At 48.8% G+C, this 26351-nt stretch overlaps 1 protein-coding gene and 1 pseudogene across 1 annotated transcript in view; both read left to right on the forward strand.

Moving 5' to 3' along the window:
* Positions 1 to 22962, forward strand: part of ARFGAP3 (ARF GTPase activating protein 3) — a 63042-nt gene extending 40080 nt beyond the window's left edge. Inside the window, exons 10-16 of the mRNA XM_007975994.3 lie at positions 313 to 441; positions 1191 to 1313; positions 7877 to 8008; positions 9885 to 10008; positions 11693 to 11783; positions 20358 to 20479; positions 21909 to 22962. Of these exons, the coding sequence (XP_007974185.3) occupies positions 313 to 441; positions 1191 to 1313; positions 7877 to 8008; positions 9885 to 10008; positions 11693 to 11783; positions 20358 to 20479; positions 21909 to 21926 (739 nt within the window). The 3' untranslated portion in view covers positions 21927 to 22962. The remainder of the gene's footprint in view (positions 1 to 312; positions 442 to 1190; positions 1314 to 7876; positions 8009 to 9884; positions 10009 to 11692; positions 11784 to 20357; positions 20480 to 21908) is intronic.
* A 203-nt stretch (positions 22963 to 23165) lies between these two features.
* LOC140709171 (A disintegrin and metalloproteinase with thrombospondin motifs 7-like) lies at positions 23166 to 26086 on the forward strand (annotated as a pseudogene).
* The last annotated feature ends 265 nt before the right edge of the window (positions 26087 to 26351 follow it).

A 26351-nucleotide genomic window follows, 5' to 3' on the forward strand; every position in this document is an offset into this window, starting at 1 on the left:
TTTCACTATCCCATATAGAAGTGATTTGGGTATACATTATGTTATTTTACAATAATAGGTAATGTGAACTAAACTTGAACTGTGGCATAGGTTGAGCAGCAGTGAGAAAGGAGCTGTAAGCTCATTCAAATTTTCTTAAACATCTATTCAAAAAAGGCAGGTAGAAAAAACGCCAACTTGCCTTCATAATTGTTAATTATGGAAAGAATCATGGAGCTAAAAGTATAAATTACATGTTTAAATTTGCTTGCTATTTTAATGTAAGAACAAAGGATTAAAGCTAAATTAAGGAGTATTTGGTTTTTCTGGCAGTGTTTCGTCATTACGATTAGCCTATAAGGATCTTGAAATTCAAATGAAGAAAGATGAAAAGTTGAACATTAGTGGCAAAAAAAATGTTGACTCAGACAGACTCGGCATGGGATTTGGAAATTGCAGAAGGTATGTGAGACTGCTTTCTTGAGGTTAGAATTTAAAACAGTGTGCCAATCATCGGTGGATTTTTCTTGGACTCTGTTAGTTTCAACTTTAGAGGGTTTTTTTGTTATTCATTAACTTCTCTAATTATTTTTGCTTTGCTCTGGTATTCACTATAACATGAAAAATTTCAAATTTGGCTCTTTAAAAGAAGGAAAAGGTCTGACTCTTCATGAAGCACCTACTGGAGAGGAAGCCATGGACATAACCAATATTTTTCTTTTCTTTTCTTTTCTTTTTTTTTTTGAGACGGAGTCTCACTCTGTCGCCCAGACTGGAGTGCAGTGGTGCAATCTCGGCTCACTGCAAGCTCCGCCTCCCGGGCTCATGCCACTCCTGCCTCAGCCTCCCGAGTAGCTGGGACTACAGGCACCCGCCGCCCAGGGTTTCACCGTGTTAGCCAGGATGGTCTCGATCTCCTGACCTCGTGATCTGCCCACCTCGGCCTCCCAAAGTGCTGGGATTACAGGCGTGAGCCACCGAGCCCGGCCCATAACCAATATTTGTGACTGTATTTGTGTAGACACAGTCCTCACAAAATTTTAACATTTTTGAAAGCTTGTACCAGAAAAAAAAAATTGTTTTATTGCTTATATTTTTAACCCTTCTAATAAATTTGTCTTTGTTCAAAATATAAATTAAAGCTTTGTTTATTTTGGTGAAACAAAAGTTTGTGAACTTACTAATATTATATATTTTTCTGTTTTCTCAAGTGGTATTTCACATTCAGTGACTTCAGATATGCAGACCATAGAACAGGAATCACCCATCATGGCAAAACCAAGAAAAAAGTATAACGATGACAGTGACGATTCATATTTTACTTCCAGCTCAAGGTACTCTATGACAAATCATCGTTAAAAGTGTCATTTTGAAAAGTAGTGATTAGTATGGATTGATTAGTTTATTTGCATTAGAATAAATTACAAATCAGTTTACTTCACTGTTTTTATTTTTTTTTTTATTTTTTATTTTTTTTTTTTTTTGAGACAGAGTCTGGCTCTGTCGCCCAGGCTGGAGTGCAGTGGCCGGATCTCAGCTCACTGCAAGCTCCGCCTCCCGGGTTTACGCCATTCTCCTGCCTCAGCCTCCGGAGTAGCTGGGACTACAGGCGCCCGCCACCTCGCCCGGCTAGTTTTTTGTATTTTTAGTAGAGACGGGGTTTCACCATGTTCGCCAGGATGGTCTCGATCTCCTGACCTCGTGATCCGCCCGTCTCGGCCTCCCAAAGTGCTGGGATTACAGGCTTGAGCCACCGCGCCCGGCCTACTTCACTGTTTTTAAAAGCTTTGACTGAAGCCAAAGGTATTCTTTGAAATAAAAATTAGAGAAACATTTGTGAAAGGACAATGTTTGCTAACATTAAAATGTTTGATAATAAAATCAGCAACTGTGAGTTAAAGGTAGGAGAGATGTGTTTATTTAAATTATGAAATTGGAGAAAACTGCAAAATCCTGAAGGTGTGTGTTGTTTAGTTTTAGTCCAGCAGTTGGAATATTTCACAGCTCTTTCTCAGGGCTTCAGCAGATTTCTGTGCTTCAGAATGCCAGCTTCAGAAAACTCCAGTTGGTACACCCGTACATTAAATAAACTCTATGGGTATGTGTATTTATTAATGAGGAACATGATTGCACCTTGAGGGGATCCCAGAGTAAATCCCAGGTTTCTCTCCTTCAGCACTCACTATCTGATTGAGACAAAATGCATAACTCTAGTGCGAAGTCGACTGTGGAGATCAGTGCATGGTCAAGTGGCCTGCCAGAGCGAAAGAACAAGTTTAAACTTGAGTCAGTTCACTTTGTAAGGACCTGCCCAGCCCAGGGAGAGGTCTGCTAAAAAAGTACCAAATGAACCTGTGATTTCACTGGAGAGGGCACAGCTCGGGAACAGAGGGGTAAGAATATGGGCCCAGGGGCCAGATGGCATGGATTTGAATCCTGGCTTTCACTTATGTGTGACCTGGGCCAAGTTATTTAACTTCTTTGTGCTATAGCTTCCTCATCTGCAAATTAGGGACTCTAGTAGTACCTACCTGATAGGGTTGTGTGAGGATCAAATGAGATACTGTGAATACTATAGCACATTTAGAATGGTGCTTGGTTCTTACTATGTTTAGCTGCTATATGATAATGTAGAAACTCAGTTTAAGAGACGTGTGATTCAGTCTAAATGTTTTTTGTTTGTTTGTTTATGAGATAGAGTCTCACTCTGTCACCCAGGCTGGAGTGCAGTAGCATGATCTTGGCTCACTGCAACCTCCACCTCCCAGGTTCAAGCGATTCTCCTGCCTCAGCCTCCTGAGTAGCTGGGACTACAGGCGTGTGCCACCATACCCGGCTAATTTTTTGTATTTTTAGTAGAGATGGGTTTTTGCCATGTTGGCCAGGCTAGTCTCAAACCCCTGACTTCAAATGATCTGCTGGCCTCAGCCTCCCAAAGTGCTGGGATTACAGGCATGAGCCTCTGTGCCCAGCCTAAATGTTTAATTGCTATTGTTAGGTAGTTAAACTAACCACATTGAGGACCACCTTTGGGTTAGCAGTTCATGAAAACTGAAGGTGTTTCTGTCAGTAATGGGTGGTGCTTACCGGAAGGCTCCATCACTTACATCTCGGAGGACATTAGAGTTGTCTGGCAATTTATAGGTTTGAAGCGTTTTCATATGTATAAAAGATATGTGTGTGTGTGTGTGTGTGTGTGTGTGTGTGTATAGAACAGATATAAATTTATTACCTAGAATCTAATTGTGAAATTGTATATTTTCCTATCAATGTTTATAGACAAGGAATTGTATAAAGAATACTATCCTTAAAAAATGTCTCTTAAGTATAGCTCCAAATTATTTCAAGTCCAGGGATTTTACAAAAAAAAAAAAAAAAGGTAGTAGTTTAGGGGTGTTCCATGGTGGTATTTTCAGAGACTTGGGTGGTTTTATATTTGCCTATCCTTTGCAGCTTGTATAATGGATCAAGTTTCACTTTACTCAGAAGTGATACCCAAATCATGCCTTTTAAAGGTATGTAAATAGATTTTTACACAGAATAAAATTAAATGCATAATTTGATTTGGAAACTGCATGCATGTCAAATCATTTCAAATATGAATATTAAATGATGGACTAAGTCTGGGTCAGAGGAAACACTTGGCAATACGGGTCTGTATTTGCCTGTGTGGCTTCTCACAACATCTTTGATTATTTCACTGCTTATTGGCAACTTCTACAGATGATAGTAAAGAAAGTTTAGGCTAGGCATGGTGGCTCACACCTATAATCCCAGCACTTTGGGAGGCCAAGGCAGGAGGATCACTCGAGCCCAGGAGTTCAAGACCAGACTGAGAAATATAGTGAGACCTCGACCTCATCTTTACAAAAAGTTTCAAAAATACTAGCCAAGCACGGCGGCACATGCCTATAGTCGTAGCTACTTGGGAGGCTGAGGTGGGAGGATCACTTGAACCTGGGAGGTAGAGGTTGCCGTGAGATTAGATTGCACCACTGCACTCCAGCCAGGGCAACAGAGCAAGACTCTGTCTCAAAAAAAAGAGACAATTTAAGTTAAATCAGCACTCTTGCTTGGTAGGCGGGTTGCTAAGAGAACTCTAAGTGAGGTTGCCTAATGGGAACTTCAGAGACCCTCACTGGCTCCAGGTCACTGACAGGGCCTTTGTGCCTTGTAAGGGCTTCAGGGATCTTTCAGACTTCCCCTCCTTCCAAGGCTTAATCAAAAGGGTTAGCCCCAGAAGCCACTGTTACTGTGAAACTGTTACAGTTTGAAACCTGGGAGCAGATGGCATATTTATATAGACCATGCCTCCTGGACTCTTGCCAGAGAGACCTTGCTGTATTGTTTATCACGCCCTGCAGATTGTCTAATAGGAACATAAATGCCTTCTCTGGTCCTCCTTGGTAGGGTAACCACCATTAGTAGAACGAGGGTACTATTAGGTACTTTGGCAACTGAGGTAAAATAAACATGGACTCTGAAAGCAAATATAATTGTTCGATGAAGAGCTCTTATTGCTTTCAAATTATTCATTAGCCCATTAGAACTTGAATATTATGAATTATGAAAGAGTTCTGTTTCTGTTAAAAATAAGATAAAACCTGTCCTTGGTTTTTTTTTAATTACTATTATTGAGTTCCATTATTTCCAGGATATAAACAGTATAATTATATATTGAGTACAAGATAATGAAACTAGAACAATTTGCTCAGCCTTATAAAGCCAGCATGGCCTTCGTTAGAATAGACAACTGTCTATAGCTCTAAATCAGAGAGAATGTGATATTAGGATGCTCTTATCAAGGGATTTTAAGGAATGTTTTCAAGATTGGGTAAAGACAGTGGGAGGGCAAAAATAAAAGTAAAAAAGCATTGAGAGCTACAGTCAAAGCATTAGAAAGCCAATAAAGGTTTGGCGATGAGGAAGGAAAGTCTGTTTGTTTCTGAGCAGGGACTAGTGGCCATTAGTGGTCCCACTCGCCCTGTCCTTCCAAGGGTCAGCTGGAGGCCTGACTGGTGGTCTGTCCATCCCCTTAGTGAGTTGCCGGTCCTCCTGCTGAGCTGCTCCTGCTTAGCGTGAGCACAGAGAGCCTCTCATGGGTGACTGGAAGACAGAGAGGGCGCCATCCAGCCCACGCACAGACTGCTGCCTCACAGGCTTATGCTGGTCAGGGGGACCCAAGCCAGTGCTGTCTCTCTCCTTTGATTTCTGAATAGTTCAGTCACTTAAAAGTAATCGGATTCCCCTACATTTCAGGATAAGCACATTGGCTTGTAAGAATGAAGAATGTTATTTACTTAGAGTGTTGCCAATCTACAAAATTTAGTATCACAGAGTCATGAAGAACCTGGAAGTTCACCCTCACCCTGCACCAGTCCAGTGCTGACCCCCACTTCCCACTCCAGGGCCATCCAGCCTCTACTGTACCATTCCTTCTCCTCAAGGCAGCCATTTGGTCCCAGGGCAGCTCCATGAGAAACTCTCCCTTTCATTAACACAGCTTCTGAGGCTTCTGCGCTCAAGTCAGCTTCCGTTCCATAAGCCAGTTCACAAGCCCCATGAGGGCAGGAGCTGAATGTGTCTTCTTGCCCTGTGTCGTCTTCTTGCCCTGTGTCTTCCCCTAGCAGAGTGCCTGACTCCTCATAGGTGCTTATTAAGTAGTTTTAAAATTCCTCATTGAATTGGTCTTAGTTTTTTCATGGTCCCTTAAAATAAATCCCTCAAACATGTGAATAGCACCTTCCAGGCCAGCACACATCCCACATCTTTTGAACCTTCCTCTGATGTAACTTCCGGTTCCTTCAGTGTCCTGATCTCTCTTCTCTGAAGGGGAATCGGTCATCTCTTCCTCCAGGCAGAGCCTGGGTGCAGTACAGATCCACTCGTCCACCATGGGGAAAGGCTGGTTGGTTTCTAGCTGAAATCCAGATACACTTTGAACACCGCATTTTCCTTCCTAAGGAGAAGATGCTAGTGTCATGAGATTTGTTCTTAATGACCTTCTTGCCAGAGAAGACAGAAGCCACATTGAGAAATTCTACTTTCTGTCTATTAAGGATGTAATATCATACCATCTGCTCCAAACAGCAGGTTTATCAAACTCTGTCCCTTTTTTTGTTTTGTTTTGTTTTGTTTTCTGCCAAGAAAGAGTAAATTGGTTCTTAGCATGTCCCCCACCCAGATGTTAGTTCACTGAGGTCCTGGCCTCTTTGCTCTTAGGGGTTCTTGCTTTCCTCTTACATTGGCCTTTGGTTACTGGCCCCTCTGACCTATGATCTCCATCTTTTGTGCAACTCCTTATAGCATAGAGCTTGGTGCTCACCTTGTTTCCAGTGTGCTTCCTGTCCTTACTCTCTGAAGAAAGCCTGGATGATGTCTGTTAAGGCCTCTGTATTCTCTTCTGTCACCCTTCCTTTCCTAAGACCTCCCTGGGATCTGCCTCTCTCCTCTGAACTTCTTGGACTACCTTCATGAGGTGTGTATATCTGGCCAGACTGCTTTTCCATCCTAAGCTGTTGTGAATTCTGGCATAGCACAGTCACTTTTTGTTTTGAGATAGTATCTCACTTTATCACCCCGTCTGGAGTGCAGTGGCATGATTACGGCTCATCTCAGCCTCAGCCTCCCACGCTCAGGTGATCCTGTTACCCAGGCTAGAGTGCAGTGGCGTCATCACAGCTCACTGCAGTCTCGGCCTCCCAGGCTTAGGTGAGCCTCCCAAGTAGCTGGGGCTATAGGTATGCCACCATGCCCCATTAATTTTTTTCTTTTAATCCCCAGAGATGGTCAGGAAAGTTGTTTTATTTGTTTATTTTGCATTTTTTGTCGAGATGGAGCTTTGCCATGTTGCCCAGGCTGGTCTGAAACTCCCAGGCTCAAGCAGTCCACCTGCCTTGGCCTTCCAAAGTGCTGGGATTACAGGTGTGAGAAACTGTGCCTGGCTGGTTGATGGTCACTTTTTCTCAAGGTTTTGGCGCATCCACCTTGCCTGTCAGTCGCTCCTGTTCCAGGCAGACCTTGCTGCTCTTGGTCAAAGATTTTTCTCTAATCACACAGGACAAAAGGCCGCCACTGAGTGCTGCTCTCTGAGCAATGCCCTGCTCGGTGATAATTGGTTAATTAAAGTGTAAACTGATCCGAAGACCAGGCTCTCCTGAGATGCTTGCAGATCAGATCAAGTTTACTGCAGGCTCCAGGCTGAAAGAGTATCCGAAGAATGGTCCAGTGATCAGTGATCCGTAGCTTTGTATCCAACTCCAGGAGGAGGTTAATTAGCGTCATTTACATCATTTTCATTGAATGTACTTAACATGGAAGGGATTGCCAACAAGAAGCTTCCTGTATGGAGTCGGTTCTCTAGGCCCAGCGGTGTTATTTGTGACTGCCTAACCAGGCGGAGTAAGACCTAAAGAGAGTGAAATGTGTAACCTGTGGTGGATAACATTTAAAGATGCCCTGTGTTGTCTGGATAGGCCAAGTAATACTAAGGTAACAAATATCCCCCAGATCTCAAGGGCTGAACACAATGGCAGTTGATTTCTTTTTCACATGAACTCAGCTGAGGGTGCAGATGGTTCTCTAGGGTACCTGTCCTCCATGTGTCACTTTGATTGTCCAGACTGGTGGAGGTTTTACCTACCTGAGACTGTAGCACCTGGAACACAGTCTCTTCCGTGTAACTTGGGAAGAGAGGACTTGGCAAGGTTGAACACAGGTACTTGAAAGGCCTTGGAAATGACACACCTCGCGTCTGCTCCTGTCTCATTGGCTAGACCTAATAACGTGACTGCCATTAACTTCAAGGAGGCATCCCCCACATCCGTGGAAGTGAGAGGGCCCAGAACGAGTGTCAGCAAGGACCTCCAAAGTCACCATTGTACTCTTGCTCACACAGGTACTTTGACGAGGCAGTGGAGTTAAGGAGCAGTTCTTTCTCTAGCTGGGATGACAGTTCAGATTCCTACTGGAAAAAAGAGACCAGCAAAGATACTGAAACCATTCTGAAAACCACAGGCTATTCAGACAGGTATGAATGCAAAACTGTGGGGTTGTAGTAGTGAATCCATGCATTTCTGGGAAAAAAATGCTGATAACATGATGACATGAAAACCTTTGTAAGGGGCTGGGCACGGTGGCTCATTCCCATAATCCCAGCACTTTAAGAGGCCGAGGTCGAAGGATCACTTGAGCCCAGAAGTACAAGGCTGCAGTGAGCTATGATCGTGCCACTGTACTCCAGCCTGGTCAACAGAATAAGACCTTGTCCCCCTCAAAAAAGAAAACCTTTTGAAACCTTTTGTAAGACTAGTGAATAATTTTGTTCTTCTATTTCAGGAATATTGTTTTGATTTTTTTTTTTTTTTTTTTGAGACGGAGTCTCACTCTGTTGCCCAGGCTGGAGTGCAGTGGTGCAATCTCAGCTTACTGCAGCCTCTGTCTCCCAGGTTCAAGCAGTTCTCCTGCCTCAGCCTCCCGAGTAGCTGGGACTACAGGTGCGCACCATATGTGCCGGGGTAATTTTTGTATTTTTAGTAGAGACAGGGTCTTACCATGTTGGGCAGGCTGGTCTCAAACTCCTGACCTCAAATGGATCCGCCTGCCTCGGCCTCCCAAAGTGCTGGGATTACAGGTGTGAGCCACCGTGCCCGGCCTGTTTTGGTTTTAAATTATTGATTCTAAATAGGAGGTGCACATCAGAATCCTCTGTGGACCTTGAAATAAATGTGTGTGTGGAGGCCTCTTCCCTGAAGATTCTGATCCATGGGTCAGGGGTGGCCTAGGCCAGGAAGATTTCACCTTTTTCCCCAATTTTTTGTTTTTTAGATTGAGTCTCACTCTGTCGCCCGGGCTGGAGTGCAGTGGCGCAATCTCGGCTCACTGCAAGCTCTGCCTCCTGGGTTCACACCATTCTCCTGCCTCAGCCTCCCAAGTAGCTGGGACTACAGGTGCTGGCCACCATGCCTGGCTAATTTTTTTGTATTTTTAGGAGAGATGGGGTTTCGCCGTGTTAGCCAGGATGGTCTCAGTCTCCTGACTTCATGATCCGCCTGTCTCAGCCTCCCAAAGTGCTGGGATTACAGGCATGAGCCACCGCACCCGGCCTTTTTCCCCCCAATTTTAAGATATTATTTACATATGGTAAAATTCATCTTTTTATACTTACAGTTCTGACAAGCACATACGTTCATGTAATTACCACCAAAACCAAGGAACAGAGCAGTTCCCATCACCCCCAGATTTTCCCCATGCCCTTTGTAGTCCCCACTCCCCTGCCCCTGGCCCCTGGTCACCCCAGGTCTGTTTTCTGGCCTTACAATTTTGCCTTTCCCAAACGTCATATAAGTGGAGTCATGTAGCAATTGGTCTTCCTACTCTGGTTTAACTTTTCTTAGTACACTTGGTCAAGACTCATTCATTCTTGTGTTCATTCCTCTTAATTGCCAAGTTTATCCATTCACCTAGTGAAGGACTGTCTCCAGTTTTTGGTGATTATGAATGAATTTATTTTCCAACCAGAGAACTTGTGAGAATGCAAAGGGGCACTACTAATATGTTGGGACAACAGGTGTGACTTGAAATTGTCCCAGGTAACTGGGACATTTTATATCCTATACAATGTAGAGAGAGCAGTGTCCTGTGGACATTCCAAGCAATGTATTCAATGTTTACTAGTTGATCTGAAATGTGAAACAACAGACCCCATTTTAAACAGAAATTCCTTCAAATGTTGTATCGTTTGGATATTTTTTTTTTTTTAATTAGAATTTTCAGGCTTTTAAAAATGGCCTAAAATTCTTTTACAAAATTTACTGCTATTGGCATTTTAAAAAATAAAATGAGTATGAAACACATTTGCTTCACCTCAAATTAGTTAACCTAATGTTGGCTGTTTTTAATTGCAGACCTACTGCTCGCCGCAAGCCAGATTATGAGCCAGTTGAAAATACAGATGAGGCCCAGAAGAAGTTTGGCAATGTCAAGGCCATTTCATCAGATATGTACTTTGGAAGACAAGCCCAGGCTGATGTAAGGGTCCAGAGAGTTTCTTTGGGTGCCCCATAATGCAGGAAAGAAGTGTGGGTGTGGGTACTGGGGAGGAGATCCTGAGTGAGCTAGACTCAGGCTGCCAGATGCCCTCCAGCCTGAAAGTGCTGGAGTCGGGACTTGAACCCAGGTCTGTGTAACTGATCGTGTGCTTGCCGCCTCAGCAAGAGGAGTGTTTACAAGACAAGGACTTACCTCATAGTTCTCTTATTCCTCTCTCGGTGTTTTGAATAGCCATTATCCAGTATCTTTTGAGTGTATTTCAAACAATTGTTGATGCAGCTGTAATTTACTTAATAACTTTTAACATAGTGAAATGAAGCACATAGATATGTTTCTTTTTTTTTTTTTTTTTTTTTTTTTTTTTTTTTTTTTTTTTTTTTTTTTTTTTGAGACGGGGCCTCCCTGTCACCCAGGCTGGAGTGCAGTGGCATAATTTCAGCTCACTGCATCCTCCACCTCCCAGGTTCAAGCAATTCTCCTGCTTCAGCCTCCCAAGTAGCTGGGACTATAGGCATGCACCACTACACCTGGCTAATTTTTGTATTTTTAGTAGAGATGAGGTTTCACCATATTGGCTAGGCTGGTCTTGAACTCCTGACCTCAGGTGATCTGCTTGCCTTGGCTTCCCAAAGTGCTGGGATTACAGGTGTGAACCACCATGCCTGGCCAGATATGTTTCTGGGTAGTGCATATATTTATTTTCAGGTTGTTGGCTTTTCTCAGAAATGTTAATGAACTTGGCCAGGCACTGTGGCTCACACCTTAATCCTAGCACTTTCGGAGGCTGAGGCAGGTGGATCACTTGAGGCCAGGAGTTCGAGACCAGCCTGGCCAACATGACGAAACTCCGTCTCTACAAAAAATACAAAAATTAGCTGGGTGTGGTGGTGCGCGCCTGTAGTCCAGCTCCTTGGGAGGCTGAGGCAGAGAATCGCTTGAACCCAGAAGCAGAGGTTACAGTGAGCCAAGATCACATCACTGCATTCCAGCCTCGGTGACAGAGTGAGACTCTGTCTCCAAAAAAAAAGAAGAAATGTTAATGAACTCATCAGAGTGAAGTCTTGCTAAGCTGTAAGACTCAAGTGGAAGTGGGGAGGTTTACGTCTTCCCTCTCATCCTGAATGGCTGGTGTGCCTCTGACTATTTGGACGATAGTTCCCTAAAATGTGCTGAATGTATTTTGCAGAAGTTCAAACTTCTGCAAGTATAACATTTCGCCATCGTTTCGAAAGTAGAATTGCCCCTCGCTTTTCCCACGGTCCATAATATCTGCCTTGCTTCAAAGTTGACATTGAAGTTCAGTTTTAAAATAAGTGTCATGGGGCTTGGAAAAGAGCCTCTTAGAGTGGCCTTTGCTGACCGCTGGCTAGAAGCAGCAGCAGGAGAGACGCTGCTCTCCCTCCCTCCCTCTGACTGCCTCCGCACCGGCCGTTTTGGCTGAGGTGCTGTATGTTGATCGGTTGGCCTGTGACCTGCCTCCCATGCAGAACATGAGCTTTGTGCTGTCCCGCAGGACCCGGCCTTGGCAGTGGCATTCAGTAACTGTTGGAGAGAGAGAGCCTGGGGGGCAAACACTTTGAAATGACAGCTCTTCGGTGATTCTTCTTGCAAAACTGCCCACGATCTTTGGAGCCTAATGTTTGCTTTTCCTTGTCTTCTCTAGTATGAGACCAGGGCCCGCCTAGAGAGGCTGTCGGCGAGTTCCTCCATAAGCTCGGCTGATCTGTTCGAGGAGCAGAGGAAGCAGGCAGCAGGTAGGGGGTCACTGAACAAGAGCTGGTCTCTGTCATGCCTACGGTATGAACACATTTCATCTAGATAGGACTGTTTCCTTTTCCAAGATATTTTAGCAACCATTGTTTGATGCTCTGATCTCTGCCGTAAGTCAGGTAGAGTAGAAATTACTATTCCAGGCTTCACATGTGAGGAGACCAAGTCATGAAATTAAAGCATCATCCCCAACATTGCCTGGCAATCATCCTTCTAAACACTGTCATAGAGGAATGTTTTCTAGCTGAGTGCGGATGTGCTATGAAATACCATGTGGTGTCTTAGCCTTAGAGGTGGACAGCCCTGGGCTCCCATGTGATCCTAACCACCCTCTAGCTGTGAGTCCTTGAGTATGTCATGGCGCCTTTAGCCTCAGTCTCCTTCTCCGTAACGTGGGTGGATAAAACTACCTCTCAAGGTTTTCATGAGGCTTAAATGAGAAATATGAAGTGCCACCAAGTGTCTGGCACACAGCAGGCCCCAGGGGTGGGCAGAGGCAGAGAGAAGCTTGTGGCTCTACCAGCATCTGTCTTCCAGAGAAGACAGAACACAACTTTGGGAGTGAGCAAGCAGAGGGGAATTGCCTGTCTCCCGTATCCCTCTTCAGGGTTCAGACCCCAGCAAAGAGGTGTCTGGTCCTCCCAGGGCTGGGATGACCTAGGATGGGGCAGCCTGGGAGCCCAGTGGTGGGCTTCAGAGCGCCGGCCCCTCTGCTTCGACTTCCATATCCCCCTGACTGAGGGATGCCTTGCAAAAGTACCCTACAAAGGCCTCTGCCAAGCCACAGTGGGGAGGAGGGGGCCCTGTGGTTAACATGAAAGGGGCAGCGTCGGCCAGGCGCGGTGGCTCAAGCCTGTAATCCCAGCACTTTGGGAGGCCGAGACGAGTGGATCACGAGGTCAGGAAATCGAGACCATCCTGGCTAACCCGGTGAAACCCCGCCTCTACTAAAAAAAATACAAAAAACTAGCCGGGCGAGGTGGCGGGCGCCTGTAGTCCCAGCTACTCGGGAGGCTGAGGCAGGAGAATGGCGTAAACCCGGGAGGCTGAGGCAGGAGAATGGCGTAAACCCGGGAGGCGGAGCTTGCAGTGAGCCGAGATCCGGCCACTGCACTCCAGCCTGGGCCACAGAGCGAGACTCCATCTCAAAAAAAAAAAAAAAAAAAAAAGAAAGGGGCAGCGTCCTCTGAGGTCATTTCAGGAACCTGTTTATCAGCAGGAGAGCCAAGGGGAGGGAGGACTCTCAGGAGCCAGGCATTCCAGGCCTGGCACCCTCAGCACCCCTCATTTCTAGGCCTAGAGGAACTGGGTGTGGCTCTAGGTGACCAACCTGGGCAAACACTTGGCCTTACAGCCACAGAGAACAGCTGTTTTCAGAGTCCAAAGAGAAACAGCTCGACAGAGAAGGTCTGAGTGTCAGGGACATTCTGGGTTGCTGTTTGGGAATGTTATAGAGACACACTGTGGCCCTCGGGGTGCAGTGGGCACGGTACTTGCTGTGCTGCGGTGGAGGGAGCACACCTAGCCAGGTGGCACCAAGTGAGCCAAGGGTTATGCTGGCAGAGAGCCAGGCAGCCCAAGGATCCAGAGGCCACGGCCAGAGTGGACAAGCCCCAGCACATCCACTGCCAGTGAGGGTGTGGTGGTGCCTGGGGGTGGGCAGCCAGGGCCACGGCTCCCACGAGCCACTCTCTGGGCAACAGCACACTCTGTGCCTCACCCCAGACTCAGCAGAGGGGCGCGTTTCCCTCAGGCAGTTACTTGCTGACTGGGCATTTCCTGGCAGTGAGTCTTGGTGGGGGCAGGTGAGGCTCATTGGCTTGTCCATCTCCAGACTTTCAGTGTCCTGGCCTTTTGTCAGGGCAACTTCATTTTGTGACCATCCCTGGCAGAGAGGCACTCCAGCCACCTTTGGAGGCCTCCAGCAACCCCAGCCTTGCTGCCCCCACAGGTCAGTGCTGGGTCGCCTTGTAGGGGCCCTGGCACAGCCAGCAGGCCAGTCCAGAGACCTGCATTGTTCAGTCCCCCGACTCCCTGCAATGGATGCTTTTGTAATTTAAGTCAATAGAAGTTTTTCTCTGAAGCATTGTTTGTTTTTAAAAAAAAAAAAAAATTGGAGATCAAATGAGAGCAGCCTTTCTAGTTACTGAAACAAAATAGTGGCCAGCCTGTGTTTACCTTCCTGTTCCCTTTCAGAGAACAAAGATCCATTAAATTTTCTTGAGCCTGTGTAGGTGCCAAACCAACCCTGATCCCTGGCACCTCGTAGTCATTGTAAGGTGCACCCTGGGGTGAGAGGCCACCCAGAAACCTTCACCCCCCTGCCCCCACTGGGGTCTCACTGTGTTGCCCAGGCTGGTCTCAAACTCTGGGCCTTAAGCAAACCTCCCTCCTCAGCCTCCCAAGAAGCTGGGATTACAGGAACCAGCAACTTTTATTAAATGTTTATTTTTTATTATTTAGAGCATATTTCAACAAAGAGCTTTATGTGTTCTGCCTCCATAAAGCTTGTTTTCTTTTATAAAATTTTTTTCTTTTATTTTGTCTTTTAATACTTTGTTATTGAAGTAAAAGTTTGTTTTAAGAAAACAAGTTCTTAAAACTTGTTCTGGGCAAGGCACGGTGACTCACACCTATAATCTCAACACTTTGGGAGGCCGAGGTAGGTGAATCACCTGAGGTCGGGAGTTCAAGATCAGCCTGGCTAACATGATGAAACCCCATCCCTTCTAAAAATACAAAAATTAGGCCGGTCACAGTGGCTCACACCTATAATCCCAGCACTTTGGGAGGCCGAGGCGGGTGGATCATGAGGTCAAGAGATCAAGACCAGCCTGGCCAACATGGTGAAACCCCATCTCTACTAAAAATACAAAAATTAGCTGGGCGTGGTGGCACGTGCCTGTAGTCCCAGCTACTTGGGAGGCTGAGGCAGGAGAATTGCTTGAACCTGGGAGGCGGGGGTTGCAGTACGCCGAGATCACACCACTACACTCCAGCCTGGAGACAGAGCAAGACTCCGTCTCAAAAAAAAAAAAAAAAAAAAAGCCAGGCATGGTGGTGGGTGCCTGTAATCCCAGCTGCTCAGGAGGCTGAGGCACAAGAATTGCTTGAACCCTGGAGGGGGAAGTTGCAGTGGCCTAGATTGCACCACTGCACTCCAGCCTGGGCAATAGAATGAGATTCTGTTTCAAAAAAAAAAAAAAGAAAGAAAAAAAGAAAAGAAAAAAAGACACTATTCTGCGTGGTGCCTCACCTCTGTAATCCAGCACTTTGAGAGGCTGAGGAGGATGCATCGCTTGAGCTCAGGAGTTCCAGACCAGCCTGGGCAACATGGCAAAACCGTGTCTCTACAAAAAATACAGAAATTAGCCAGGCGTGGTGGTGCATGCCTGTAGTCCCAGCTACTCCGGAGGCTAAGGTGGGAGGATGACTTGAGGCCAGGAGGCAGAGGTTGCAGTGATCTGAGATCGTGCCACTGCACTCCAGCCTGGGCAATAGAGCCAGGCCTTGTATTGAAAAAAAAAAGAAAGAAAGAAAAAAGAAGCCATTCTGTATTCCTTATCTTAATTTCCACATTTGAAATGCTTCTGGTGAGGTAAGCTACTTTCCGGGGCTGTTTCTAGCCCAGAAACCCTGCAGCCGTTCTTACGGGCACTCTGTTTCACTGTAGCTGAAGGATTGAGTGGGAAGCACATGTAAGCGCCCACAGCCAACCTGACCTGGCACAGCAGCAGTCCCTGTGGCCACACCCATGGGACAGGGTCATTGGAGCTGGGGGACTGCCATCAACTGGGCACTGCCTCGGGCAGGTGTGAGGCACTCAGACACCAGATGACGGAGTGGAGGCAGCGTGTGAGAGCCAGGATACAACACAAAGCTTCAAACCCAGCTGTCCCCTCAGCATGTCTCTTTCCAGAAAGCCAAGTCTGATTGTTCGAATGAGAGCACGTCTGCGTGGCAGTGCAGACACCTGCAGCCCTCCTTGTGTGCATCGTGGGGTCAAGTGGCAGGTTGTTTGCGGGGTCCCTTGACCACTGTCTCCTTTTCTCCTTGCTCCGGCCCAGGGTCTGGGAGTGTGGCCTCAAAAGCACCACCCTCAGTCCGCAGTCAGGCAGTCCGGTTTGGTTATTGCCACATGTGCTTGTCAGACAGTATAGCTGTGCAGTGGCGTTGCCAACAGAGATTCAGTTAAACCAGAGTGGCATGTATTTAGCAAAGTGGCATCTGTTACGCCATCTGAGAAGTAGCCATTGGAGCAATTTTTGTTGTTAAACTCATTGTTTGGCTAGGCACAGTGATACACACCTGTAATCCCAACACTTCGGGAGGCCGAAGTAGGATTGCTTGAGCCCAAGAGTTCCAGACCAGCCTGGAAAACACAGTGGGACCCCCATCTCTATAAAAAATTTAAAAAATAAAAAAATTAGCTAGGTGTGATGGTTCAGCCTGTAGTCCCAATTGCTCAGGAGGCTAAGGCAGGAGGATCACTTGAGCCCAAAAGATTGAGGCTGTAGTGACCTGTGATCACACCACTGTACTCCAACCTGGGCAACAGAGTGAGTGCCTGTCTCAAACAAATAAACAGTGCCCAAACTTGTTCTTATAATCTTGGAATTACTTTTTCTCTTCATTTGTCTCCACGAAGCAGAGAGATTAGAACATGGTATTCCTTTAAAAATTCTTATTTTGGGCCGGGCGCGGTGGCTTACGCCTGTAATCCCAGCACTTTGGGAGGCTGAGGTGGGCAGATCATGAGGTCAGGAGATCGAGACCATCCTAGCCAACACGGTGAAACCCCATCTCTAGTAAAAATACAAAAAATTGGCCGGGCGCGGTGGCTCACGCCTGTAATCCCAGCACTTTAGGAGGCCGAGGCGGGCGGATCACAAGGTCAGGAGATCGAGACCATGGTGAAACCCCGTCTCTACTAAAAAATAGGAAAAAAAAATTAGCCGGGCGCAGTGGCGGGCGCCTGTAGTCCCAGCTACTCGGGAGGCTGAGGTAGGAGAATGGCGTGAACCCGGGAGGTGGAGCTTGCAGTGAGCCGAGATTGCGCCACTGCACTCCAGCCTGGGCGACAGAGCGAGACTCCGTCTCAAAGAAAAGAAAAAAAAATTATTATTTTGGGCCGGGCGCGGTGGCTCATGCCTGTAATCCCAGCATTTTGGGAAGCTGAGGCAGATGGATCACAAGGTGGGGAGATTGAGACCATCCATCCCGGCTAACACAGTGAAACCCCGTCTCTACTAAAAAATTAAAAAAAAAAAAAAAAAAAAAAAAAAGCCAAGCTTGGTGGCGGGCACCTGTAGTCCCACCTACTCGGGAGGCTGAGGCAGGAGAATGGCGTGAACCTGGGAGGTGGAGCTTGCAGTGAACTGAGATTGTACCACTGCACTCCAGCCTGGGCAACAGAACAAGACTCTGTCTAAAAAAAAAAAAAAAAAAAAAAAAAAAACGTATTTTGAGGAGCCTGGGAGTTGTCCTGGAACCTTCCACCTCCCTCGTCACACCGTAGACCCATATGATCGGAGTCTCTCCTGGGTGACCCCAGACCTAAAGCGTGGCCACAACCCCCTGCTTGGTCCTACTGCTCCGGTCTTGGCTGCTGCTCACCCCTCTCCTCACTCGTCCCACAATGATGTTTCGAAACGCAGTCATCCGTGCTGAAAATCCTGCCCTCAAGAGCTTGAAGCACAGCTCCCCACCCAATACTCACCTCCAGGACCGTGGTTCCATTGGCCTTTCCAGCCTCGTTTCTTATGATTTACTGCTGTGACTCGCTCCAGCGGTGTTGAGCCTGTGGAGCCCCCAGCCCAGAATGCTTCTCTTCCCCATTCCCCCAGACAGCCCCCCAACCCATATTTACCCTGGGGGCCTGGTAAGTGCCCCCTGCACCACTCTTGTGCCTTACACCGAGGGCAAGACCATGTGATGACCATCTCCCCCAGCAGACCGTCAGTTCTCCTTTCTGTGCCCTTGGCACCTGACAGAGCCTGGCAGAGGAAGCCCTCTGCAGGTGTTTGAGGATGAATGGGTGGAGGGATGATGAATGACCCCAGGAGCTTGCTGAGTCTGAGCACCTGCCCGCCGGCCTGCATAGGCTGGAACACGCCTCCCACTACCTCCCATGCCCCATGGCCAGTGCCAGGCTGCAGTGGCGATGTGTTCCGCCTCCAGCACAAGCCTTGAGAGCTGTGTGCATGTTGCCATGTTTCTTTCCCTGTCATAGTAGGCAAGGAAGCTGGAATTAAGAGGTGACCCCGTGGGCTTGGACCGCAAGTGGCTGTGATGTACAGAACCCCCTGCCCACCTGCACTGGGCACAGCAAACATCAGTTGTGGGTGGTTGTTAGCTCAGCATCACCTGTCCTGTCCTGACTCATCCAGGGCATTTGCCGCAACCACGGACCACTGTGTAGCTCAGCGTCCCCTTTGTCTCAGAGAGGGGAGCCGCTGTCTTCTTCCTGGCTGCTCAAGCAGAAACCTGGGAAATATCTTTAATCCGCCTGCCTCCCAGCCTGCCTCGGCGTTAGTCAGTGTGTCTCTTGACACCTGCCTCCTGAGGACGCTCAGCCCGTTCCCTCCTGATCCCCACTGCCACCTGCTCAGGCTCAGGTACCGCCCCATGCACCTGGACCCCTGCAGCCACCTCCAAGCTGTTTACCTCAGTTTGCTCTGTGTCCCTTCCACATGACACAGGTCACACTTTAGTGGTGTTATCAGTTAATTGTCTGCTTTCCTTAGTAGGTGGTGAGCTGTGGAAAAGCGGGTCTGTGGTGGTGTCCTCAGTACACACTGTGGGTGTTCTGAGAACAGATAGGGACGAGAGATTCCCTGGGTCAAGGACGCTTTTCCTGAGCAGGTGGTTGGAGCTGTCATTTCCTGGAGCTCATTGTGTAACCTGAGCACACTAGGGCTGTCTTTGACCATGGCCACCTGGCCCCTCCAGCCTGCCCAGGCAGCCCTCAGAGGAGACACAGCACCCCAGTCCCATCACTGTGTTGGAATTCCACTCTGTCATTGGCGAAGGCCTACAAGATTTTACACAGTCAGCTGGAGATGGAGATGGGAGGACCTGCATCTATGGTGGGCATGAGAACAGTGCTGTGGGCAAATGCAGTGTCTCTTCCAAGGGACACATTGCAGGGTAACTTGTCAGTTCTGTTTTGTTCTCAGAGAGGGACTTGACCAAGAATTTCTATTTTGTTTTTGTTTTTGAGATGGGGTCTCACTCTGTCACCCAGGCTGTAGTGGGGTGGCACAATCTTGGCTCACTGCAACCTCCACCTCCCCAGTCCAAGTGATTCTCCTGCCTCAGCCTCCTGAGTAGCTAGGGTTACAGGTGCCTGCCACCATGCCCAGCTAATTTTTTGTATTTTTAGTAGAGATGGGGTTTCACCGTGTTGGCCAGGCTGGTCTTGAACTCCTGACCTCAAGTGATCCACCCACCTCAGCCTCCCAAAGTGCTGGGATTACAGGCGTGAGCCACTGTGTCCGGTGGGTTTCTGTTTTGTAAGGAACAGGTGGTGTCGTGTGGGGCTTAGGGCATAGCTAGGTGTGGCTACTTCTGAGGACCTGCAGGGTTTGCATTCAGCTCACTGAGCCCCTGCAGCGTCTTATTACAATTGTGACACAGAAGTTTATGAACCCCTGATTGTCAGCTCTAGGAGTGTGGTCAGACCTCCTTTATGTGTGATAACCCTGATGAACTTCACCCACATTGGTAGCAATTACGGTGATGTTTATGTCAGGGCAACCAAAACCTTAAGCAACAGTAACCCACTAACACCGGTCCTAGCAGAGAGGGTGGAAGTGTCAACTTCTGTACCTGGGAAGACTGGCAGTGGAGCTTGGCTTCTAAGTCACAGTCAGAGAGCATCAGTGATGTATCCATGTGGCTCACCTCCCGGGGGAGGAAACAAGCTTCCTCCATCCCCCAAGCGAGTGGGAGGGGCAGTCCTAGTCACAGATGGCTGCTGCTTTGCTTCGTCCCTGCCAGTAACCCCAGAGCGAGCAAATGGCTCCTCTCATTTGAGGATACGTGCATCCCAGGGAAGGCTCTGATTGGTCAGGCCTGGGTCATGAGCCCATGCCTGTGGACAGGGTAGAAGGGAGAGGTGGTTCCCGGAGGAAGGGAGGAGTACTGTTACCAAAAGAGGGAGGAGGCGATGTGAAAGAGGCCATCCGTGTTGGCCCATCTGCCTTTTGCTGGGTACTTACCTGCCAAGGCTATGTTAAGCACCTTGAGGAAAGGGGCCCAGAGAGAGCAAGGAACTAAATTCTCCAGAGGCACATAGCCTGGAAGTGGCAGTGCCAGGATTTGAACTCATGGTGGTGTTAAGTCCCCCATACTACATCTTCTCTCATGTGGATTCTGTCATGTGGATCATGGCAGGGCTGCCACTTCAGCCCGAGTCTCCATCGCACTGCTGGGCTCCTTGTGAGGCGGCAGGAGGGGAGACATCCAGGTTCTCTGAAGCCGTTGAGCACTCTGGGCACAGGGTTTGCCGCAGCCATGGCCATGGCAGTAATGAGCCAGCTTCTGTGTGTGTGCAGGGAACTACAGCCTGTCCAACGTGCTGCCCAACGCCCCCGACATGGCGCAGTTCAAGCAGGGAGTGAGGTCCGTTGCTGGAAAACTCTCCGTCTTTGCTAATGGAGTCGTGACTTCAATTCAGGTCGGTGGAATGGGGCGGTGCTCACTGGCTATGACGGTAGTAGATTCAGCAGTTTGAAAATGAGACCTACTTCAATCTTCAACTGCTGGAAAATTCAATTATATGTTATTGGATCGATATGTTTGCTACAGTATAACCCAGGACGTTATGAAAACCAGAAATTATAATTTTATCTTTAATGTTTTCTAATGTATGACTCTGGGAATTGTTAGAGGAATTGTCATGACCATTATGCAGTTTTTTTTTTCCTAGATTGGAACAGAGAAGTAAGTATTAAGAAAATTGAAATTATCTGTAATGCCACATCACAGGGATAACTTCTTAATATTTTGGTATATTTTTAGCTCTAGATTTCTAAGGATATTTTTCTATTCATAGATAAAAAGGATATACATATCTTTTTAAAATCAAAAAGGGATTATATTGTATATAGGGTTTTATATCTTGCTTTTTCTCTGTGATGTTAGGAGCATTTCCATGTCATCAGAAGTTTTTCTGAAATCACATTCTATCGAGTGAAAACATAAGCCAAGGATGGCACATACTTGCACCTAAGAGCCGAGGCCATCTCTGACAATATGAATGGCTCGTTTCTTTGTACCTTCTTGTTTACATCAGGCCATTGAAGGATTCTATTAATGTAAGACGCTGCTAAAGGAAGTAGGACTGGAACCGTGTGGACTCTGGTGCCTCTAAAGGGGGTTCCTGGCCCCAGGCTGATGCTGCTCTGGCTGCAGGTTAAGGAGGGCATGGAGGTGCCTCCCGTTCTGGAGAGTTCCCTTAGTCCCAGGACTCTTAATGTAACTGTTTTCACACTGTGAATAGCACAGTCTTCCCTTGCATTTGACTCTGAAGTTAAAATTCACAGAGTTCTTTCACGTCCCTTAGGTCAGCTAAGCCCACATCAGTCTCCATATAGGTAACATCCCTATTTTATAGATGGTCATCCCCATTTTAGAGATGACTCCCTTTTATATCCCCATTTTACAGGTGAAGGAATTGAGGCACAGGTTAGGTCACTTCTGCAAGATGACCAGCTGAGCCGAAATTTCAGGGCTTCAAACACCAAATGTGTTCCTCAGTCCTGCCCATCACACTTGTTTCCCAGAGGGCTCAGCAAGTAGCCTCCGGCCCACTGAGCATCATCCCGCCCAGACACTTTGCTCCCTGCCTCCCGATCCCGGGACTGTGGCCATGGATACCAGAGACAGGATGTGAATCTGTTGGCTTCTGAAGCCCACACCTGCCCTCAGCCTTGAAGCTGCAGCAATGGCTGCTTCCAGATGAGCACACCCTCGGGGTGTAGTGTTCATGTCACATGCCTGACACCGGCTGCAGTGTCAGTTTTGGTGATGCTGAATATTCAGGGCGCAGGAGTCAGGGATCGCTGCTGAATGGTCATAAACTTCCGTTTTGGTTCTCTCTTCAGGATCGCTATGGTTCTTAATACTGAAGTCGTGATATGTATTTCCTGGAGAAATTCCTCTGTAAATGAACCAGTGACCACACAACAGGCGGCAGTGAAGACCAGATAGTTTTGCGGATTGTTTTGCTACTTTTGCATATGGTATATGTTTCTGATTTTTAATATTTCTTTTGAGAAATTCTGAGTTCTGATGTGGTAGGAGCTTTACTGTGATTTCTGTTTCGTGTTCCTTCCTGCCACACCCTCCTTTGGTGTCTCCACGTATATCCTTGCTTTATTTTCTTGGAACCTTTGGTTTCAACACTGAGGGCCTGGAGACATCGGCTCCTCCTGCTCCTGAACCAGGAGGCTTCACGTGGGGGAGGAGGAGAGGTCTCCATGTGACACATGGGCTCAGGGCTGCCAGAATCAGCAGATGCCAGATGGACCTGCAGAAACAACACTCACCACACACATGTCCTTCAAAAGACCAAAGTGACGGGTGTCTCCTGTGACAGGTTGCTTCATTTATGTTTCTACATAGTAAGGTGACTGCCAAATAATATTTGAAGTCATCTGTCTCTTTGTAAATTATTTTCTATGACCTATAAATTTAAAAATATTTTTCAGTGAGTGCTTTTAACAAATGTAAGCTGCCTTGCCAAGGGGATTAATGTTATCTTGTAAAAGGTGTTGTTGTTTGAATTGATGAGAAATGGAAGATGAGAACTCCCTAAGAGTGTTTATAAATCGATGTGGTATACAGAATTAAAATGGAGTGAGGTAAGAAGATACAGCTACGGAGAATAGTTCCATGTATGGGAGAACAGTCATTGTAATTGGGTAGTTTTGTTAATATTTTTAAACCTTGCTTTTCAAAAATTACAGAATGTGTATAAACGAATAAAGAAAAATAATTTAGCTGTGTTTTAGACAGCATTAGAATATATTGTTCAGCACAGTAAAATATATTTGAAATCTGATAAGCCAAAAATGTGGTTTTGAATGAATATTTTGTGAATCTTTCTTAAAAGCTCAAATTTGTAGACTTCTAAATAGAATAAACACTTGCAGCAGATGGCATTGCCTACATTTTTTCCTGAAAGCTTTGGTAATAAGTCATTGTAAGTCAGAGTTTGTGGTATAACGTTGATGGACATTTGAATTGTGGTAACTGTAGATGGACATGGATTTAATGTGCGTTTGGGGCCCGATGTGCGGTTGTGATGAATTGGGATGTTGTTCGTAGCACAGGAGCAAGGTGGAGTGTCCTGGTTGAAAATGACATTGGGCCAGGTGCGGCAACTCACACCTGTAATCCTAGCACTTCGGGAGGCTGGGGTGGGAGGATTGCCTGAGCCCAGGAATTTGAAACCAACTTGGACAACATAGCAAGACCCTGCCTCTACCAAAAAAGAAAAAATTCAGCCGGGTACAATGGCATGTGCCTGTAATTCCAACTACTTGGGAGGCTGCAGCAGGAGGATCCCTTGAGCCCAGGAGGTCAAGGCTGCAGTGAACTATGATCTCAACACTGCACTGCAGCCTGGATGACAGAGCAAGACCCTGTCCCAAAAAAAAAAAAACAACGTTGGGAGGGAGGGAGGGAGGGGATTGACTCCCCACTCCCAGAGCCTTAGCTGAGGGTGCCTGTGATGTGCCTTCCATGCCCCTCCCCAGTGTCCCTCCCCTTCCCTGCTGCCCCTCGGTCTCTCCACCATGCCCCTCCCCGCTGCCCCTCGGTCTCTGCCCTGCCCCTCAGTATCCCCCCATGCCGTTCCCTGCTGCCCCTTGGTCTCCACCCTGCCCCTCAGTCTCCCCTAAGCACACACCCACCAAATCCCTACCCCTGGGTGTACTGGGTCTGCCACAGGCCCCTACATCTGGGTCCCCGGAGGCCCTGGAGAGGAGCAGAGAGAGCTGGGCTTTCACTCTTCCTAAGGCTGAAGTCCTAGCCCTGGGTTGCTGCTTACCCCGGCCTGGGCCAGCCCGGACACCTGTGGTCCTCCTCTTTGGGTCCCTGGATGTGGAAATAGGCCTCCAGTCGCCCTCAGTTCCCCTGAGGAGAGGGTTGCGGGAGTGGAGGGACTGTGCCGTGTAACCAGGCTTTGGAGGCAGGACACCGACCTGGGCTTGGAGCTCTAGAGAATCATCGACTGGCCTCAGTCCCAGCTCTGCCCAAACCCTGAGGGTCTGGGAGCCTGGCCTGGCCCTCCCTGCTGGTGAGCCTGCTGATGCCACCTGTGTGCCCTTGCCAGGTGGGCAGGGGCCTCTCCCGCTGGGCAGTGCTCTGCATCCCAGTGTGGGGCTGGATGAGCAGAGCCCCCTGGAGCCACCCGCCTGTGAACGCCATCCCCAGTCTCCTGCTGAAACCCCTCGCAACCACCATGTTCCCTGGGCCACCTGGGCTGCGGGGAACTGGTCTCAGGATGGGAAGGGGCCCGCCAGCTCCACCCTTGGTCTTGGGCTGCAGGGAGGTAGACAGCCTTCCTGGAGCCTTTATTGCCTGGTACCATGGGTGGGAGGGAGCCCGGGGGATTCCAAGGTCCAGGCCCTGACTCCAGATCCTGAGGGATCAGGAAGCTGCTGGCAAGCTGTGGCCACAGTCATGGCCTTGAGCTGGGCACGGCCAAAGAGGGGGCTGGCTGGGGTCTCTGCCGCTCTGACATCGGGCAGTGGACAGGTTACCCAGCCTTGCCCCAGCGTCCCCTGGCAGCCTGCCTCCCAGCCTGAGCCCCTCCCCTGGCTTCCCTGCAGTGCTCAGTGACATGCGGGGAGAGCACTCAGCACTGAAGTGTCCTCTGCACCGATGATACCAGTGTCCCTGTGATGAGGCCCAGCAGCCAGCCAGCGCAGTCACCTGCTCTCTGCCACCCTGTTGGCGGCCTCTGGACACACTGGGCCCTGAAGGCTCAGGCAGCAGCTCCTCCAGCCACGAGCTCTTCAGCGAGGCTGACTTCATCCCGTGCCTCTTGGCCCCACGCCCTTCACCCACCTCATCACCCGAACCAGCCAGCATGGCAATGCCATTGAGGAGGAGGCCCCAGAGCTGGGCCCGCCGGGGCGTGTGTTTGTATACAACTTATAGTACGACTACAATCTCATGCACCTCCTTGAGGATCTGTGCTATGGGCCCTTCAACGGGCCTGATCTAGACCTGGCAGGGACAGGGGACTGGACACACCCACTGCGCAGCCGTCCTGCTGCGCCCTCCACTGGTAACCCCATGCCTGCCACAGGGCCTCCTGCAGCCGAGGAGGAGGGGGTACTGGGACCCTGGTCCGCTAGCCCTTGGCCCAGCCAGGCCAACCACTCCCCACCCCCACCTTCAGAGCAGACCCCTGGGAACCCTCTGGTCAATTTCTTGCCAGAGGAAGACGCCCCTATGGAGGCTCCAGACCTTGGGCTCTCCAGCCCACCCTGGCCCAGGGTTTCTGTTGATGGCACGCAGACGCCTGCTGCCCCTGGAGCCAAAATGACTTCCTAGTCAGCTAGGACAGCCAGAGCCAGCTGCCCCCTCCGTTGTGGGACAGGACCAATGAGGTTTCCAAGGATGATGAGGAACCCGTGGGCCACGGAGCACCCCACCTGCCCCAGAGGCCCAGCCCCACGCTGCCCTCTGTCCTGTCGACAGCACCCACTCCTCTCCTGGTCCTGACATGGTGGAGCTGTGGACAGGAGGGACTGTAGCCTGGAAGCCAGCTCTGGAGGGCGGCCTGGGGCCTGTGGACAGTGAGCTGAGGCTCCTCCCCCTCCTCCCATGGGCACTCTGCCAGAGATTAAGGGCAGGGACAGCCTCCTGGAGCCAGAGACTCCCACCTTCCCAACCCCAGGACCAGGCTCATGGGGCCTGCAGACTGCGGCAGTGCCAGGGACCTTCCTCCACACAACCCTGATTGGCCTCAGGCACACACCCCGGGTGACTGCCTAGAGCCCGGGACCCAAGGACCAGCCTGAGCCCCTCAGCCCTGAGGTGCCCCTGAGCTCTGGGCTTCTATCTACGCCAGCTTGGGACAACTCCAACAGCAGAGTCCCTGAGGCCCAGCCCCTGACCCCAGCCTGGCCGAGGCGGAGCCCCGGTGGACCTGCTGGCTGCCAGGAACGCCAGCTGGCGAACGGGAAGCTGGAACAAGGCAAGGGGTGTGGGCTGCTGGGTGGGCGGGGAGTTTGCACGGGACCTTGGTGACTGTTTCCTCATCTGAAAATGAGCAGAGTGGGACACAGGCGCTGTCTATCCTGCCTCCCTCGGGGCGGGAGTTCCTAGGATTAGGGGAAACCGACAGCCGTGGTGGGTGGAGGCTCCATGAGGTGGGAGGAGCATTGCTCCAGCTCAGCCTGGCCAACATGGCACAACTCTCTCTCTACAAAAACTACAAAAAGTAGCTGGGCACGGTGGTGGGCGCCTGTACTCCCACTTAGGAGGCTGAGGCAGGAGAATCACTTGAACCCAGGAGGCGGAGGTTACAG

This window comes from Chlorocebus sabaeus, chromosome 19, assembly GCF_047675955.1.
Source record: "Chlorocebus sabaeus isolate Y175 chromosome 19, mChlSab1.0.hap1, whole genome shotgun sequence".
NCBI classification, from domain to species: Eukaryota; Metazoa; Chordata; class Mammalia; order Primates; family Cercopithecidae; genus Chlorocebus; species Chlorocebus sabaeus.